This window comes from Cryptomeria japonica, chromosome 10, assembly GCF_030272615.1.
Source record: "Cryptomeria japonica chromosome 10, Sugi_1.0, whole genome shotgun sequence".
Classification (NCBI taxonomy): Eukaryota; Viridiplantae; Streptophyta; class Pinopsida; order Cupressales; family Cupressaceae; genus Cryptomeria; species Cryptomeria japonica.
Window position 1 is genome coordinate 617,951,188 of NC_081414.1, and position 19,896 is coordinate 617,971,083.

The 19,896-nt window shown below is 37.4% G+C and overlaps 1 protein-coding gene across 1 annotated transcript in view; it reads right to left on the minus strand.

Moving 5' to 3' along the window:
* Positions 1-3,393: 3,393 nt before the first annotated feature.
* Positions 3,394-19,896, minus strand: part of LOC131029967 (OVARIAN TUMOR DOMAIN-containing deubiquitinating enzyme 5) — a 45,214-nt gene continuing 28,711 nt past the window's right edge. The window contains exon 2 of the mRNA XM_057960651.2: positions 3,394-4,668. Within this exon, the coding sequence (XP_057816634.1) occupies positions 3,792-4,668 (877 nt within the window). The 3' untranslated portion in view covers positions 3,394-3,791. The remainder of the gene's footprint in view (positions 4,669-19,896) is intronic.

Below are 19,896 nucleotides of genomic sequence, written 5' to 3' on the forward strand. Positions count from 1 at the left end.
GATCATTTTGCAAACTAAATTGTAAACAATCACAATTAAAAACTTAAAAATTACCATTGTTTGTTAAGTTCTTTGTGAGAGAAAATAATATTTTTAATGCTCTATCGAAATTTAGATTTGCAACCTAGGTCTATCTATTAAAACTAGCCAAAAGCAATTTTGCAAGCTCTAATATCATGTAAGAGTTGGTATACAACGCACTATATCATGCAAGATTTCCATAAAGATGTAACCACCCAAGATTTAGGAGCTTTAATGAAAGCACAAGACAAACCAAATATGAGCAAATAATGTTATTCTATCAAAAGATGCAAAATGTACAATGTGAGCAAGCATACCCGGAGAACCTCTTGGTTATATAGACCAAGGAGGGACATAAGATTACATTGTTGGAAATATTGTTTATCATTGGTATCAACGAAAAACATGAGCGTAGGAATCACTCTTGAAAGATTTACGCAATGTCGCCTACGACCCTAAGGCCGTTTGCGTCTGCAGCTGTCGCCGTCGCTGCCCTAAGGTCGTTCGCTGCAGCGAAGCCGTCTACCCTTAGGTCGGCTGGTGATTTCATATAGTCCCCTGGTTCCCCTGGTACGGCTGGTGAGACTTTGCCTGGTGCTGTGAATGGGAGCTCTGCGGGGGTTTCCTCTATGGATGGTGATATGGTGCATCCAGCGCCCTCTGTTGTTGATCAGGGTATCCGTGGCTTGGGGCCTGTGGCTGTTTCTGTTTGCAAACCTCTAGTTTTCAAGGTATTTGTTGATACTGATATGGAGATCATCCACACTTCCTCTGTGTTTGAAGTTCATGGTCTGTTCTACAAGTTTCGGGGTTTTTGGCCAAGCCTTCCTCAGCTGCACACTTGGATTTCCCAAAGCTGGGAACCGATCATAAAAGGTTCAGTTAACATTTTTCCTTCAGCCGAGGGTTTTTTCATTGCTAAATTTGAATATGCAGAGGACAGATCGAAAATCTTAGAGATTAATCCTTTCAGCTGGGAGGACAAATATGTTTTGATGGTTAAACCCTGGTTCTCGGGCTTTAACCCATCTACTGATTCATTTAATGAGATTCCTATTTGGGTTAGGCTCCCTAACCTTCCCCTTCATCTATGGACGGACTCTCTGCTAGAGGAAGTGGGGGAGGCTTTTGGCGAATTCCTAACTATTGATAAGGAATCTTACCAAATTTATCATTCTACTTGTGCTCGTATTTTGGTTCACATTGATGTCTCTAAAGGGCTTCCAGCTGAGTTAGAGATTGAATCTTCCTTGGGATCTTGGGTCCAACCACTCGACTTTGAAGGTATCCCCTTTAGATGTCGAAAGTGTTTCCAGACCGGACATGTTGCTGCAGGGTGTGAAACAGATAAGAAGAAAAAAAGATCTGCTTCTTGGTGGAAGGGTGCATCCTCTGAACACTATTTTGTTAAAAAAAAAAGCTTCTCCCAGGTGGTGGCACAGGTTCCTCAGACTGAGGGTATGCCTCTTGTTTCTGGTGTTGCCTTGCCTCAGGAATGTGTGGATGCCTGCGGTGGCATCCCGAGTGATCGTTTGAAAAATGATGGATCTTCCTCTTCGATGGATGACCCTCCCGCATCTCAGATTGTGGCTGATGTCTCTGTCTCTCTGGATGTTGGCTCTGTTTCTCCTAATGAGGGGAGGTCCTCTATTCTTGACCCATCCTCTTGGCAAAAAGCTGCTGCTAGGGTTGCGGAGGGATGGATTACTGGTAAAAGTAAAAAATCTAAATTGTCCCAGTCCTCTTTTGATATGACCCTTCGATCCCATAAGGGTAAGTCATATTCTTGATCCTTCCTGGTTGGGTTAGTATTGCTGGTTTTTTGCAGCCTGTAGGTTTTTGGTGGGGGTTAATGTTGTTCCCTTTCTTTTGATTGGCTGGGCCAAATCTCTTTTGAGTTTTGTTTCTTTGAGTGGTCTTTCAAGTTTATCTTTCGGTTCGGGTTGCAGTTCCTTCTAAAACTTGTCTTGTAAAAGGTTTCTGGTCCCTTAAAAACTTGTTTTTCCTTAATCAAAAACGAAAAACTATTGTCTCAATTGACAAAATATTGTTTATCATTGATGTTAAAGGAAGTCTCAATTGAAAAAATATTGTTTATCACTGATGTCAATGGGGAATTAATGTCAAGCCAATTTATTATTGATGTCAAAAGGGGTTAAAAAATATTTATATATAGTTTCAAAAATAAATACTTGAATTTTAAGGGTTGGCCAACCTATGTACTAATAATAAAATAAACTTATTTATATGTAAAAGTTTGCCAACCTCCTTGGTAAAATAAATGCTTAGGGAATTAGAATAAATTTATTTTTGTGCAAAAGATAGTCGACTTCTTAGGGTGAAAAGGCATGATAGGGCTATAAATAAAAGATGAAGTTGAGGTGAAGACATCAACCAATTAATGAAATATCTTTAAAATTTGGACCAAATTTGGAACAGACTAAATAATTGTCTAATAGCAGATTTTTGTAGGTGATTTGTAGCAGATTTGGAGCAGAGTTATGAAGCATATTGGAGAGAATATTTGAGCAGATTTAAAGAGAATAGAGCATATTCATGAAGGCTTTGTGACTACAGGCATATTTATGATAACCTTATGGGCAGATCTACAAAGATCTTATGAGCAAACTTATGGATTCCTCTATTAAGTTACCCATTTCATTAGCAAAGTCAAAACCCTGTGACCACTTTCTAGAAAAGTGAATTTTCAGTTTGGCCATAAAAAGGGCAAATCAAATATTCAAATACATTGCAGTCTCCATGAACTAACCAAATCTTAGCCAGATTTAAAGGACTGCACTAATGAGACCGCAACACAAAGCTTTATCTAATAAAAGCTTTTATCAGCAAAAATTTATTTTATTTATTTTGCACAACAAATCACTCCAAAAACTTACTTCCAGATTCAAATGACGAAGTACACAAGCAATGCCCTCTATTACAATTTGATTGTGCGTAAACACTACACAGCTACTTCCAGATTTAATGGACTGCACTAATGAGACCGCAACACAAAGCTTTATCTAATAAAAGCTTTTATCAGCAAAAATTTATTTTATTTATTTTGCACAACAAATCACTCCAAAAACTTACTTCCAGATTCAAATGACTGCAGTATCATCTAGTTATTCCTAATATTTGTCACATTCAAATAATTTTATTTTTTTTGATTGGTACATTCAAATAAATTTAAAAATATCACATAATAATAGAAATAGAGCATCTTGGGTCAGATTCTGAACGAAGACAGATGCGGCACTATTTCCACATTCTAATAACTACAGCATCACCAGTTTACTAAATATTTATCACATCCAAATAAGTTTCAAAAATATGAAGCTCTGGTCACCTTCTGCAAAGAGACAAACAATGTCAACAAGACAACCTCCTTTTATTGACACTCGAGATTTTGACAACTAGAATAAGTTGTCTTTAACAAAAAATATTATTGTCCCCTCTTCCCACAATTAGACCGACGTCTCCAGTTTCTCTTCTTCACTAAACCATTAACATTAGCCTTCCAAACCTAATAAAATGCAGCCTGGAAACAACTGTGATAATGGAGAATTTGAATAATGTTCACAGGACAAGCATGAAAGCTATGTGAAATTTTCTAAGAATCTAAGGATCAATTTTAGAATCCTACAAATTAACAGGCAAATATGCCATCTTAAAATAAAATAATAGCTCAGAAAGAAATGCAGAATGCCATAATGGACCCAGTCAAACTAATAGTTGCGACAGAAGATTCCAAGAAGACACCACTAAAATCATGACGACGCAGTGCCTTGAATAGGAACAACTGAATTATAATGTTCCCCCAATCCATATGCATGTTTGTGGTAAGAGAGCATTATACTTGGATTAGCAGATAGGCCACCTTCATTTTCAGACTTGTACTCCTTCCCCATTTCAACATCTGGAAAGTTCCCAGCAAATATAACCATGTGTTTTCTCAATGAATGAGCAAGAGCTCCTAACTCAAGCTGACCTCCCCAGGCTGCAGTGGATTCAACCTCCCTACAATACTTTTCAAATCTTTCCTGCATATTATCATTTAATTCAGTATCATTTTCAGAATCAGATAAAAAAAATGGCAGAAAATCTTCCGCATGGTTTCGCATATAATCAGCAGCCATTTCTCTAAGTTGTTGATATGAATACTGGCACTGAAGTGGGTAAAGTGATAACTGGTTCTCTACAGCCCTGTAGAGGCAGTGACCATCAGGCTTGATTTCATATAATAACAACCCAAGTGGCTGAAGTTTCTGCTGCAACCGTTCATTTTCAAGCACACGGTCGCTGATTATGTTACCTTGTTCTTCTTGTATTCTTTGTTCACGTTCTGCCTCCTGTTGTGCTATCTTTTCACGCCGCTTTACACTCTTAGTTGGCTTCCACAAATGCCCTGTGCTTGTGACAGATACACCTGCCACAGCCTTTACCAGGTTGTCAAGATCCTTAGAGTCATTGCTTTTGTAGCCTAATGATGAAAGCTCTTTTGTATGACGAGCTTTCATTTTAGCATCCAGTTTAGCAATTTCATCTTCCACTTGTTTTTTCTTGGTTTTCTGTTCTGCCTTGCTACCCTTAGCAGCTGCTTTCTTCAGAGCTACTTCCTTGTTTTGAAGTTCTTTGCTTTCACGTCTGCAGTCAAACCATAAACATATTAATGCTGGTTCAAAACATTAAGATGCCGATTCTTAATCAACATAAAGAACATAGAAGGATGCAAGAGAACCATATTTAGGGGTATAAAGTAACGAAGTGTGTGTACATATATTAACACAGAGGCATAAAGAAAGAGAAGCCGTGCTCCATCTATGGATTAAAGGAATGTTAGAATTTAAGTATCACAGTATGCAGTAACAAACTTAATAATAAACAATAACTATAGTAGTCAGTTATTACTGATTGAATGGTCACTTAACGAGTAACCAACATCTATATATATGTATTTATTTTTTTTCTTCTATAACACATTTGAACCTCAGGCTCCAAAACAGTATAAGAGCGCCCAGTTCTCCTGCAAATATAAAGAGAATTAAGAATTCAGCCCCTGTGAAGTTAAAGAGAGAACCATTTTAGCCTCCAATGATGAGCAGAAAACAGATTGATTGAAAGTAAAGGTTCAAAAAGATGTCGGGTATCAAGTGGCTCAGTGGATCAAGTGGTGAGAGAATAAAAAGCTTGCTGATTCATGTGTTCTCTCAAAGCAGGGGATGAGAGATAGCATTGGAGACTGCATACAAATGGGAGTGCCCAGAGAAAGTAAGAATTTGCTGTCATAAAAGTCTGCCAAAGCCCTCATTTAATTTGTAAAAGCTAGAAGTCAATCCCCAAAAGCCACGAATATTTTTTTTTGCTCTAGCATACATGTAAAGAAAGAAACTGTGCCAACTCAGTTACAGAAAAACTTCAAAAGTTTGAGGTAAGCGAGTTTCTTAATTTTTCGTTACATTTCACAGCACATAAGCAACGTTTGGTACAAACAATGCTTCTGATTCACATTTGTAGATAATGTTTTCATATTGAATTATTATATCTAACAACTAGTATACAGTAGCAACAACAGCATCTACAGCATCATCCCTATAACTGCCGAGTAGCAGTACAGGAGAAACAAAAGTGCATCATTCATTCCATTTCTTATCAATCTATGAACAGTTGTTTGGCTATAAAATCTGAAGCAGGTCATCAAGAAGTATATAGAAAGCTTGGACTTCCATGCACTGACACTAAATATTTGTCATTGACAGCACAAATCCCTTTCACAGACTATCGAGGTACCACATATCATTTTGTTGTCACATGCATTTGAGGTCTCGTCTTGGGTACAAGGAACAACTTCAGGGGCACCTGTTGGAGAGATGAGGAACCCTCATATTTTGCAAAATGACTTCAAATGCTTATAAAATAATGCTTCCTAACTCTCAACTGCTGAGCAGAAAAAATTATTCAGCTTGGGAAACCAAGGTAGCAAGGAAACGTCTCCCCAAGCACCTTGTACGGGTCTCAAGTACGGGTTCGCATATCTAGTGCTGGAGGCATCTAAGGGTTCACTGGTGTGTTTGGGAGACTTGGGCGTGAGTCGGAAGCAAGTATCCTGACCAGAAAAAGTGAAAAACCCTAAAAACGCGACTTTTTTGGTGTGTCAAAGCACTGCCGCGGGCTAAAAACAAACACGTCCGGAACCATTTCATACACCGCGCAAAGGGTTTTTGCAGGCAACAAACATCGGAAGCCATTTTCTATGTGCAAGGGTCTGATTCAAGGCACACAATTTCGGATTTGTTGTCTAAAAAAAAGGTATTTATATTTTAATATTCAGTTTTACGATTTCAGTTTTACCGTCAAACATTAAAAACTTAGGGGTAAACCATAATGCGAGTCGAATGAATGTTCGATTTTGGATGTGACTTCTAGAGATGTAACAACTGAAGAAGGTCACAAAAGACTGTTTGATGTGCAAGGTCGAGAAGCAATTGGAAGATTTTGGCAGCTCAAACGCCATTGGAAGATTGTTTGATGTGCAAGGTCGAGAAGCAATTGATGCAGCAATTAGACGATTCTTCTATGCAAATGGAATACTATTTAATGTTGCCCGCTCACCAATCTATAGAGAGATGGTTCATGCTATCAATAATGCACCAGCAAGCTATAAAAAGTTTCGTACTACTCTAGTTGATAAAGAAAAAACTCGATTTGAGGAACAAACTGCACCATTGAAAAGAGTGTGGGCTCAAGAAGGATGTAGTATTGTGATGGATGGGTGGACAGATGCTAGAAATCATCCACTACTTAATATCATGGTAACATGCAGCAAAGGGCCTTATGTTTTTAAGGCAATAGATTGTTCAAGGCAAGAAAAAAAGGCAAAATTTCTTCATAACCAGCTATGTGACAACATTGAGGAGGTGGGAGCATCACATGGTCCAAGTTGTTATTCATGCTGCCCTTGTTTGTAAAGTAGCAGGCATGTTGGTGCAAAAGAGGCATACGCAGATATTTTGGACACCATGATGTGTGCATTCATTGAATAATGCACTTAAAAATATTGGCAAGTTCCAATGGATTTCAGATCTCATAAAGAAAGGCAAAAAGATACAAATGTTCATATGTAACCATCACCATACACAAGCCATTTATCGTAAATTTGCCAAGGTGGAACTTCTCAAACCTGTTGATACATGTTTTGCTTCTTACTTCATTCTTCTTGACTACCATTGTGAAGTCAAAAGAGTTTTGTGTTCCACGGTTGTTAGTGATGCATGGGCAGGTTGGAGACAATCTACATCCAATATTGCAATTGGGGTGAGAGGTATGGTCCTTGATGAGCATTTTTGGGCTGATGTTAAGTTTGTTGTGGACATTATTAAGCCCATATGTGAGGTGATCAGATTTGCAGATTCAAACAATACTTGTTTGGGAGAGGTTTATGAAGCAATTGATTCCATATGTGAAAGAGTAAAGAAGATAACGGATGCAAAAGATATTTCTCTATATCCTTTGATAGAGGAAAAGTTACATGGAAGGTGGAACAAACATAACACACCTCTTCATTGCGATGCCTATGCCCTTGATCCTAAATGGTATGATATCGAAGTGAAAAAAAAGAGGGTTCCACATCAAGATAGAGAGGTAATGAAGGGATTTTAGACTGCGGTTAAAAAGATTTATGGCCGAGGAGAGGAAGCTTCAATTATGAGGACTCAATGGAATAAGTTTTCACGTGGGCAAGGTGATTTTGCTTCTGTGGAAGCTATATATGATATGTAAGTAAAGAAAGACCCTATAGAGTGGTGATGGAACAATGGAGGTGAAACCCCTAAATTGCAATCATTTGCAATACGATTGCTCTCACAAGTAACCAGCTCTCCATCTTGTGAGAGAAATTGTTGTACTTATGGGTTCATTCATTCACTAAAGAGGAACCGATTAGGATCAAAGAATGCAGAGAACCTGTTGTACATTCATAGCTCACTTCATCTTCTCTCTCGTGTAGATCCTAAATACAATGAGGGTCCTTCAGCAAAATGGGATCAAATTTCACCTAATGGAGAAGTTGCAGCCATTGTCGATGAAGTGGTTGAAACAGATGGACTAGCTGCTACCATCAGAAGAACCTGAATTTGAGAGTGATGACTATTTGGAGAGCCTCATAGTTGAGGACCTTGTTATGGATGATCATGGCGAAGATGAGTAGATGATAGATATAAGATTTCTAATTTTTGTTTACAGTTTTTTGTTTGTGTATCAGCTTGCTGCTTACCAAGCTATTTTCAATATGTAATCACTAATCAATTTGAAACTTTGACACAATGATTGTATGACATTTTGATTTGACTCATTTCACATTTATGTACCTAAACTTTGAAGTTAATGTTAATTCTTAAAGTTCAATGTCATTATATTTTCAAATTTTCTATAAATTATTAAATTATATTAAAAAAAAATTGGCATCTCCAAGTACCCTCGTCTCCTATTTTGTTAAAATAGTTGTACCGGTACCGGTACCGGTACCAGTACCAATCTCCGGCATCTCGAAGTACCCCCATACCCATGCAACCTTGTGGGAAACAATTGTGCTTAAGCATTTGTGGGATATATTTAGTTGTTCTAGCTGTCACAAGACATGCATTACATGCCAAGGAGAGGCAAAGGATTGATAAGGTCAATCAAAAGGCCAAATTCATCATATAGTTTGGTGTCACATATGAAATACTACTGGAGCTGTCATAAGACATGCATCAATGTAGTATCCCCAAATATGGGTGCTAAAAAAAACACAAAAATTTCTGAAAACTAGGGCACAAAATCTGGAAATTTACTTGCATGTAAATATTTTCAATTCAAAACCAGAATTCTGATTAGATTTCAGATCTGAATTGTGCAGCTAAAAGATATAGACATTATATTATTTCTGAGCTAGAATATACAATTAAAAAAACCCTTCTTACTACCCAGAATTTACAAAATTGAGATACAATGTCTTGCAGAGATAAATATGCAGATTTTAATACCAAAAATACGGTAAATACCTCAAAACAGGTTCAGAATAATTTCCAACCCTAGCCGACCCTCAAAGTGGCCCTAGGCTTCCAAAATCGTCAACACTAGGTCTGTCTTAAGTGCTCTTCAGTAGCCATCTGTAAAGTGCTCAGAAATTGATGGTTTGCAGCTGTAGATAATTCCAGATCCGAGTCTCCAGCATTGAGATTCTCCTCCAATTTGGTCTCCAAACCTGATGAATACTTGCAGCCCAGAAACAATAATGTGCTAGGGTTTCACAAACCAGAGTTCTTCCACTAAAACACACTCTTTCAACTAGGGAGAGCCCATATGTCTCACTGAAATTAGGGATACTTAAGGGTTTCAATCCTCAAGCCAAGTTGCAGCACCAATAAACAAAAATCTTCATCACATAATCCTCTCAAATGAGTCCTTAAGGGTGATTTATAACTACTTCTAAAAAGAAGAATCAATCTTCACCCTTGATAGTCCACCTCTTAATCCAAGGCTCCAAAATAAAAACCTAAAATGTGCAGCAATAAGAACTCTTGAAGCTGGGGCCCATCTTGGCTTTCGTCACATGTTTTAATTCACTTAAGTACATAAAAGAGGGGACACTTAAGTCCCTTGGCTAGGCATCACTTAAAATTGCCTAAAAAGACGTGTCCAACTTAAAATAACTTAAATTCACTTAAAGATAACTTAAGTTGCATCAAAAGACGTGCACTCAACTTAAAATCAGAAATTAGAACAAGCCAAGGACCCCATATCTCACCCAATGATGCTCTACATCCTCTTCCTCTTGGGTAATCCAAGGAAAGGACAGCCAAATTACAGCTAAGCATCTTGATTTGAGTTGAAGAGTTTACAGTCCTCCCCACCCATAGAACGCTTGTCCTCAAGCATTTGAAGACTAGGATGCTTAAGAATCTCTTCTCCTTCCCATGTTGCATCCTCCCAGGGCAAGTTTTTCCATTTGATAAGATATTCAGAAATTACCTTATTCCTCTTCATCCATGCTGTCCAAGTGCCTTTTTGAGGAATGACACATGGAATACATTATGAATCTTACTAGTAGATGGCAGCTCCAGCTCATAAGCCACTTCACCAATTCACTTAGTCACCTTGAAAGGCCCATAAAATTTGGGTTTAAGCTTTCCTGCCCCACTCATCTTCATTGAAGATTGTCTATAAGGCTGAAGATGCACAAATACCAAGTATCCCACCTCAAAAGACCTCTCAACTCGGTGCTGATCAGCATATTTCTTCTACTACTCCTGTGCAATCTGAATATTCTCCTTGAGTGCTTTGAGGATATCTTGATTTTCTTTAGCCCACTCAAGAGCTTTTGGGACTCTAGAATCTAAAAAGATCAAATCCACAAATGTAGAAGCTTCATACCCATACAAAGCTTTAAAAGGGGTCATGCCAATGCTCATGTGATATGTAGTATTGTAACAAAATTCTGCCAAATGTAACCATCTTGCCCATGCTTTTTGCTGACCCGAAACATAATTCCTTAAATAGCCTTCAAACCACTTATTTACAATTTCAGTTTGACCATCCGTTTGAGGATGATAACTAGTGCTATGATCAAGTTTCGTTCCAGCCAACTTCATTGATTCTTGCCAAAAAGCACTGATACTGAGATACTCCACCATATAGAGATATTGAAGTTGCTAATGGGTACAAGCGGGTATTTGCTACTCTTCTCAGATCTGGAAGTGCTGGAAAATGTTAGAAGAGAGTTTGGCATGTTCATCTCGAGAGCCGATCAGAGTCCTTGTGCTATTAATGACCAATCCAAAATGGGTGCTCATACATGGTGGTACCTCCATGGTCAAGATTATTTGTTTCTCCAACCTATTGCAATCAAGATTCTATCACAACTTTTTTTTACTTTTTATTTTTAATATTTGTATTGTAGATTTTAGTACTTAACATTCTTTAACATTCTTTAACATTTTTTAATGTTAAGTTTTGTTGGTTTTCTTTCCAATTTCAATAGGTTGCGAGTTCCTCTTTAGCTGAACACTTGTCATAATCTTATGCCTTCCTATGTTTCACCTTAGCCTATTTAACCAAGGGGTCTCCTATGTACATTCATATCAATTCTAATGCATTCTTCATGGGAATACAGTTTCTTCTTGTCGTATTATTTATCTCTTATTCTTGTGCTTTCCATTAGGCCTCTAGATCTTAGAGGGCTACCTGCATAGCCAAATCTTACATGGTATCAAAGCTTTTAGAGTGTCATTGGTTAATCTTTTTGAGAGATTTTTGGTACATTTTGGGGTTTCTTATTTTCGTGACCTTTGTATTGCAAGTAAAAATCAGAGCTTGTTGGGTCAAATCTAAAGTCACCATTAGATTCAAAAGGTCTAAGAAAGTCAGTTTTGCTTTTTGTTTCATCCAAATTGGACTCTGGAGGCCAAATGTATAGGCATTTGAACTTTGGAGGTGTCACAACAATACGAGCGTCATAAATACATAGCTAATTTTCAAACAACGATATCTCAATCATCCGGGCTACTTGTAGGCATTTTTTAAAATTTGAAGTACAATTGCATGCTCTTCGCAGTGGTGCGAGTGTATTCTAATTTTCGTACACAGATTTTTCAGAAAATTGTGTGAACCTTGTTTTTGCAACTTAGGAGGCTTCATTTGGGCTCCTTTCCAAGTGCAATTTTTTTTTAAAGTGCATAATCTTCCTCGTATTTCACAGTGGCGCTATCAATTTGTAATCATTGTGATAAAAAATTTCAATTTCATAATATGGCCTTATTTTGCTTTTTTTTGGCAAATGTAATGCATAGATCACAATTTAGTATAGCCTAATTGTGGCAATTGTAATCACTGAAATCAAAAGTCCACCTTGCCTTTGTTTTGCAAGTGGTCATTTTTTTTCGGGCGAGGGGAGGCAAGGTGGGTATGCAACATGAAAAATAAATGAATTGGCTCATTAAAAGTACTACACCTCTTAAAACATTAAGGAAATATGTATCAACTAATCTTATCTTTCATATTGATAAGTTTAGAATAGTTAAGATGTTTGGGATAAAATTGCTCAATTGTATGGTAAAGTTGATGAGACCAGGGGATACAAACTTGGTAATGATCCCATTAATATTGATTCTAAGAATTTTGATACAATCCAAGACTCTGTAACATAGGCAAATGAGCTAAGAGCAAAGATTGTGGTATTGATAAGAAGGATGCACAATTGGTCTTAATTTGTTGGACAAGCTTCTTTCAAAGTACGTAGCTTCTGTTTCTAGTTTCTACACTCATCAATTGACTACAAGGAGTGTCTATACTACATCCTTTGATTCAATCACTGAGATGTTGATGCTTGAACAAGCAAAGTTGATCACAATGGGTATTCTCAAGTCATCCAAGTCACATGCTTTGGTGGCTAGTAATGAGATAAGATCCAACAAGAGGCAGAAGCAATCTAAGAACAAACCAAAGCCACACAAGAATAGAGCACAATCTTCCTCTTCTCAACAAGGAGATTCTACATCCTCTCCTAAGGGGGGCTCGTTTAAAAAGGAGAAGCCTACTTGTACATATTGCAAAAAGTTAGGACATGAACACCATTGCTATAAGAAGGATATTGATGAATTGAAGCATCTTCTTGAGAAGAATAGAATCAATTTGCCTTCTAGAATGTCTCCTTTAGATTCTTCTTCACATCAAACAGAATTTGATAAGGGAAAGAGTCACACTTTGGGACAAGTAAGAACAAAGGACAAGCTCTTTGTGCTACTACAGGTCATGATTCAGGGATATGGCTTCTGATTTAGGAGCTTCTCATCATATGGCATCTTCACAATCTATGTTCTCTTCATTTGAGCCTTGCAACATGCCCACCTATTTTGATGGGAAATCCTACATATATGAATGTAATTGGGAGGGGATCTATTGATATTGGGGATGGCACTTTCAATGATGTGTTGTGTGTACCTCACTTGACAAATAATCTCCTTTCCATCTATTAAAGCACTCATGGTGCAGCAAGGAAGTTGTGAAGTTCACTCCTGATTTAGTTATTATCAAAAACTTGGAGAGTGGAGCTATCATTGCTACTGGGGTAGGGGATCATGCATCTCAGTTGTACTACTTTTTAAACTTTGTTCCTATTGATGACTTTGATTCTTTAGATGATGATCACACTTCTAGTGTGGATTCAAATACTGAGGAGAACATTGGTTACTTGAACTTGGGTATTCTCGCATGTTATCCAATTCTTGAACCTTGCATTCGATTTCCTCCTATTGAGATCACATCTATTGCTCCCGATGATGCTTGTGTTGCTACAGTTTTGGCTTCTTGTGATTCAGTGCAGCAAGATACACATTGTCTTCCAAATATAGTTCCCTGGGATGAATACTTGACAAACATTCCAGATTTGTTTGTGTAGTTCTATTTTGCAGATTTGGAAGGCAGCTTTGATCATATTCATCTTCTCTTTGATGGAGATGATCCTTCTTTAGTTGTTGTGAGGGAACACTCTAACCTCTTCTTCATTCTCTACATGATCATTCTTTTGAGTTTTACATGATCGTGGATGCTTTGGCACAACATTTGTAGGTCTCTTTATCATGAGCGGAGATGCTTGAGTCATTGAATCTTGTTCTGCATTCTTCACTAGATCTCGGATTGTGTTCTTCAACAATGTGGCCCAGTACACATGATTTGGAGGGGGCAACTTTCAACATCGACATGGGGGCACTTGAGCAACTTTCAAAGACTCCATAAATCTTGAGTTTTCTTCCTATATATTCCATATAGGAATGGGAAGACTTCATTCATACACCTTTGGTTTTGTGTCTTCCTAAGGGGAGGAACATTGTTCGACAATCGTGGAGCATCTTCTTCATCTAGTTTGGAGCATCTACCATTGGTGCACATTATACATTGAGGGGGGCTTCATGGCCTCTCTTCATCTTCTCTCTTATGGGGGGGAATCTTTCCTCACATTGGGTTTTGTCCTTTTCATTCTTCTTGACAGTATTTTGTATTTTTATCTCTTTTGAGGAGTTTTTTCCCACTGAATTTTCTCCTTTTCTCTATTTGCGAGAGATTGCATTGTATTTGTACATGGGTACCTAACATGGCCTAGTCGTCACAACCCATCTCGCATTGTTTGCTTTTGTATACATTCTCCCTAAGTTGCACTTACGGGGGGATGTTTAGTGAAATTAACGTGTTGTATTGTAATGTCCTCACTTTGAAATAGAATTTAGTGGTAAATAATGATAATAAAATTAAAATTCAAAAGAATAAAAATAAAATTAAAAATTAAAATATAAAAGAGTATAATTAAAATATAGTTAAGTTAATGAATGGTAAAAGGACATGAAATGATAAGTTGCGACTCCCCAAATATGAGGTATAAACGGGAGAAGAGAACTCATTTAAAGGGGGGATAATTTGGGAATGAGAAGTGCAGATCTCATTTAAATAAGTGCAGATCTGATGTGAAAGGTTGTGTGCCTATCAAAGGGCAGAAATAATGAAGAGTTGCACTCTTTCAAAGGGCGCTAATGGTGAAAGGGTGGGTCTCTTGCCAAAGGGCATACATAATGAAGAGGTGTGACCTCTTCCTCACACTGAGAGATATAAAGGAAAGGAATCAAAAGCATCCAGTGACATCACCATGGATCAGATCAGATCAGAACTGTTATTAAGTTACAGGCAGTAACATCCTTGTTCTTGATGGTATGCATGGGGATGTGCTTAATATGTATGCTTATTATATGAAGCCTGATAATGTTCTTATGCAGAATTTAATAGTACTATTAATATAGACTGCAATATGTATGACAGTCATACTTAATTTCATATACATTCATAGTACAAAAAGATATTGACATATTTACAGTCCCAAGCTCTTAACCAGTTCTAATTCCTTTTTCCTGAGTGGTGTGATGCTTTTAGGGAGAGGCAGAGTAAAACCATCTCATGATAGATGAGCCCCAAGGGTGAAAGAACTCATGATCCTGAAATCTGGGTTGTGGGCTCCAAGGGTGAATGGACTGAGGTTCCGGTAATCTAGGCTGCATTAGGGAGATGGTATCATCGCACCCTAGACAAGCAAGTCTCTCATCCAAGATTAGAAATTAGAAGACGATTAAGATTAGACTTGAATAAGGACAATGCCTAATTGTACTATGAGCAACCCTAGTCATTAATTCGTAAGTACTATAACATGGTACGTAGTAATGTATGTTTCCCTTTGGGAATTGATAACCTATAAACAGGGGACATTACATGTACCTTGTTAGTTCTTCACCTAGGTTCTAATTACACCTTTCACTTAAGCTTACTTAGGGACCACATAGGACATTTCCAACTTTAGTGGACTTATCACACTATCACTTTCCACCTCATGTGGAACTTCCACCTTAGGTGGGTGATCCACCTATAGTGGACACATCACACTGGCACTTTTCCACCTTAGGTGGGTGTTAAGTTATCATTTTATGTATCATGTCATAAAATTAAGACAGTTGTAATCATCTTATGCCTTCCCATGTTTCACCTTGGCCTATTTAACCAAGGGGTCTCTTATGTATATTCACATCAATTCTAATTCATTCTTGATGGGAATGTAGTTTATTCTTGTCATATTATTTCTCTCTTGTTCTTGTGCTTATCATTAGGCCTCTAGATCTTGGGTGGCTACCTTCATAGCCAAATCTTACAAGTGCAAACAAACAATTTCATTTTGGAATGAGGTTGGCATAAAAGCTTCTGCAAACATCATCCAACATCATTTTAACAATGTCATGTTATACTACTGCTCATTAACTTGTAAAAACATCATTTTAACAATGTCATGTTATACTACTGCTCATTAACTTGTAAAAATCTCTCTCTCTCTCTCTCTCTCTCTCTCTCTCTCTCTCTCTCTCTCTCTCTGTATATATATTGTCGTCCCCAAACAATTTTCCTAGGAACCCTGTGGGTTCTCCCCAAGTTTGCCCAAAGGGTGGCCCAAGTGCATCTCATATGCACCCAAACCAAATGTCCAAGCTAGACAAGCTAGACCCATACTGGGATAGAAGCCCAACATAAGTTGGTCGCATTCATCCAAGGCTTGCCCAAGGTGCAACCCAGGGACATCTCTTATGTACCTAAGCCAAATGTCTGCACCAAGGCCAAACCCTAGGTGAACCAAGGCTGGACCCTAATTGGGATCAAAGCCCAACCTAAGCTTGTTTGAACTCATCCAAGGTTCCTTGAAAACTTAGTAAGATAGGTTTTTTGTTTCATGTTATAGTTCTACTTTCAATTCATGTATTTGATTACCTGCAACAGTTTCAGAACTTCAACATTACAAATCTGAAGACAATTTCACAATTTCTTGAGAGTAGTAGTAATTTTAACTATCAGAGCACTTATTTTCCTTGGTTTGTGGCGTTTTCTTGGGGATATGATCAATTTTGCTGATCGATGCCCTTAACTTGAACAACTAGTGCAAAAGAAGGTAATTATTTGTAATGTCCCCTCTTGGAATCTCCTTAATTTAAGCCCTAGAATAACAATTCTGACTTCAGTCTAAGAAGGTAATTTATTTTCAACTTTATACAAATTATCAATGTAATACATGATTCAAAGTAATCCGAGTTTAGGTCCTACAATAATATTAATAATCATTTAGAAAGTAAAAAGTTACAATAACATCTAAACTTATAAGTATTAACATTAAACCCCAATTTCCATGATTCCATGTAACAATGTAATGTCCTCAACAAATGGATACCTAATTTATGCCCTAAATAGAGTAGAATGAGATTTAGAGATACCTACTATTCTGAATGAAGCCCTGTAGACAAGTTAGGAGATATAAAATTATAAAATACATGATTATAACAAATCCTAAGAACTTATTTGGGTAAAGCATGAATTCATTTTAAAAGAACTTAGTCATAGAATAGGAACAGGATAAGATGACCAAGTGTGGTGCCCAAGAAACCCTCTATCCTAGGCTCAAGGGCGGCTTAACCCCCTTGACCTCATGTGGCCCATGCCATCAATGAGGTGGCCTACCTAGTGAGGTGTCCTATCACCGTTTTCCTCCACTTGTCATACCTGTCCTATAACCCATGGTTTACATATTCATTCAGCATTATAGAAGGTATGAGGGTTGTTACAGTAAGGTGCCCAGGAAATCTATTCTTCATAGGCCCAAGGGCAGCACCTTTGTAACCCCCTTGGCCTCATGGGACTCCTCGTTCTCAAACCATGAGGTGGTGTGCCTACAAGATAACCCCAGCACCGTTTTCCTCACTGTGATTCCTCACCTTCGATCATACTTAGAAACTTTCTAGAACAAATTCACAATACTATTCCACATATATGAATTCAATATATCATCAACAAGGATTCCTCAGAATTTGCTAATACTCATCATGCGCAGAAATACTTATGAAAGCAGTGATATATTACATTTGCCAATGTGCATAAGTTTATTATAGACACGATTGCAGCATAGGAAATTAGTACCAGATTTGTGTGACCAGGTTACTGCCTGGAGTCTTTCCTTTTTTTTCTTTATTCCGTTTGATCTTCTTCTCGGATATTTCTCCTTTTCGAAATTTTGCAATCCGCTTATAGTAATCACTAACTGCTGTGAATATGAAAAGTTCTGCTGCTGTTTTTCTGCTATCGGATAGGAATCGTATTCATGCCTCCCCTTTATATCTCTCAATGTGAAGGAGGGGTCACACCTCTACATCATGTATGCCCTTTGGCAAGAGACACGCCCTTTCACCATTAGCACCCTTTGAAAGAGTGCAAACCTTCATTATTCCTGCCCTTTGAAAGGGACACAACCTTTCACAATCGGGTCTACCCCTCCTATTTAAATCAGATCTGCACTTCTGATTTCCAAAATATACCCCCTCAAATGAGGTTCTCTTCTCCATTTTATATCTTATGTTTGAGGGAGTCGCAACTTTTCCTTCCATGTCTTTTGACCCTTCATTAACTGGATTAAATTTTAATTATATTTAGTTATATTCTTTTATATTTTTATTTTTATTTTTATTTTTATTATTTATTATTAAATTATATTCCAGAGTGAGGACATTACATTATTACCTTGCAGAATGTGACATCCACCAAGAAAGAAATAAAGAGGAGTGAATTGCAGTCCATGATAGAAATATGGTATCTCAAGGTGACAGATGCAAGATTCATCAAATTAAAAGGGCATTTTGCAAGTATACCCTCACTCCATAGGGAAGCTTGAAAGAATGGAGAAAATCATAGAGGTCCTCATTACAAAGCTAGGAGATTCTATTAAGGTTTCTAAGGCAAATGAAGAGGCAAGCAGAAAAAAGCCTCATGCAAGCCAAGCATTCCTAACTCAACCTCCATTCAAATTGAAGACAACAGTAGAAATTCAGCCATATAATGGTGATGTAGATGTTAAAAAAGTAGGTCATGTTAAATGCAGTTTAAGATTTATTTCAGTTTTGCATTATATGAGTGAAGAACAACAAATTTCTGTTGTAAGAGAAATTAGCTGGTCATACATTCGCATAGTTTGAAAGACATCCATTCATTAACCTTCAGGATATTGCCACCTATTTCTGAATGAGATGAATTCAAAAAGTTAATTCACAAGCAAATTGTTGACTCATTTTATTCAAAATAGGAAAAATCTATTAATTAGCAATACTTCAAGCAAAACCAAGGTCCAAAGGTGCAGGAATTTAAAAGCAAAATTTGGAAGATGGTTGTCTAAATGGGTAGAAATTTACAAAGCAATGTCATCTTGATGAAGAACACTAGGAAACTTAATAGTCACCCAAGACGTTTGTGTTGTTGATCAAGCCTAAAGATAAAGATAACGTGTGCTCTTAAGCCCACTTCCTTGAGATGGGCGAGAACAAATCCGTCATTGTCTTCATTTGCACAAAAACTACAAGGTGGTTTGAAGCTAAGTTACCGGGTTCGCCCTTGGACCCCCTTGGTACCGGTCCTAGTTCAAACAGGTTCCTGGTTCAGGTCCGGTACGGACTGGGTTCGACCAGGGTTCGAAAAAAGCAAAGGTGGTTCGTCCCTGGTTGAACCCAAGCAAACCCGAGTCGAACCCAGGCAGCTGGGCGGCCCAAAAAAGCAAATTATATGCAAAAAAAAAAAAAAAAAAAAATTGAATTCCGCCTGCTAAAAAGTTTAACTTATACCCTAAAAGTGATTTCTAAAACATTATATTCACTCATTTCACCTCTAAAAGTGGCATTGGCTCATCTACTGTCAATGTCAATGAGGAGGAGGATGAATTAGATGATCCATTTGATGATTAAACTTTATTTGTTGAAAGTTGAAACAATGATACTTAAATATTTTGTATTTTGATATTTAAACTTGATGTATATGATGTTATTATGGTATCATCATGATGCTATGATTACAAGCTTATGTTTGTTTTGTTGTTTATATGATGCTATGTGACATGCAAATTTTAATTCATCCTTATAGGCTTCACAAATATCAAAATATATATATACATATAAAAAAAATTTACATGTTTTTGTACTAACAAACCCAAACCCCTTTTCAAAATTTTGTCGTACCGGGTTCTTCGAACCCATACCGGTAACTTAGGTTTGAAGTGTACTAATGAAGTAATAAAATAAGAATAATTGTGGCCACAGTATTGCAAAAGGTTGTTCAAATAAAAAATGTTGGAAACTTCTTCCAAAATTCCATCCCAGAAATCAAAATTAGAATATTACAGCTTCCTTTATGGGGAAGGAAATAGAGAGCAACTCCAATGAAGATGAGAAGATTGTTTGCACTTGCATCTAAGGAAAGTTATGAATGAATAACAATTAAGCTAAAAAT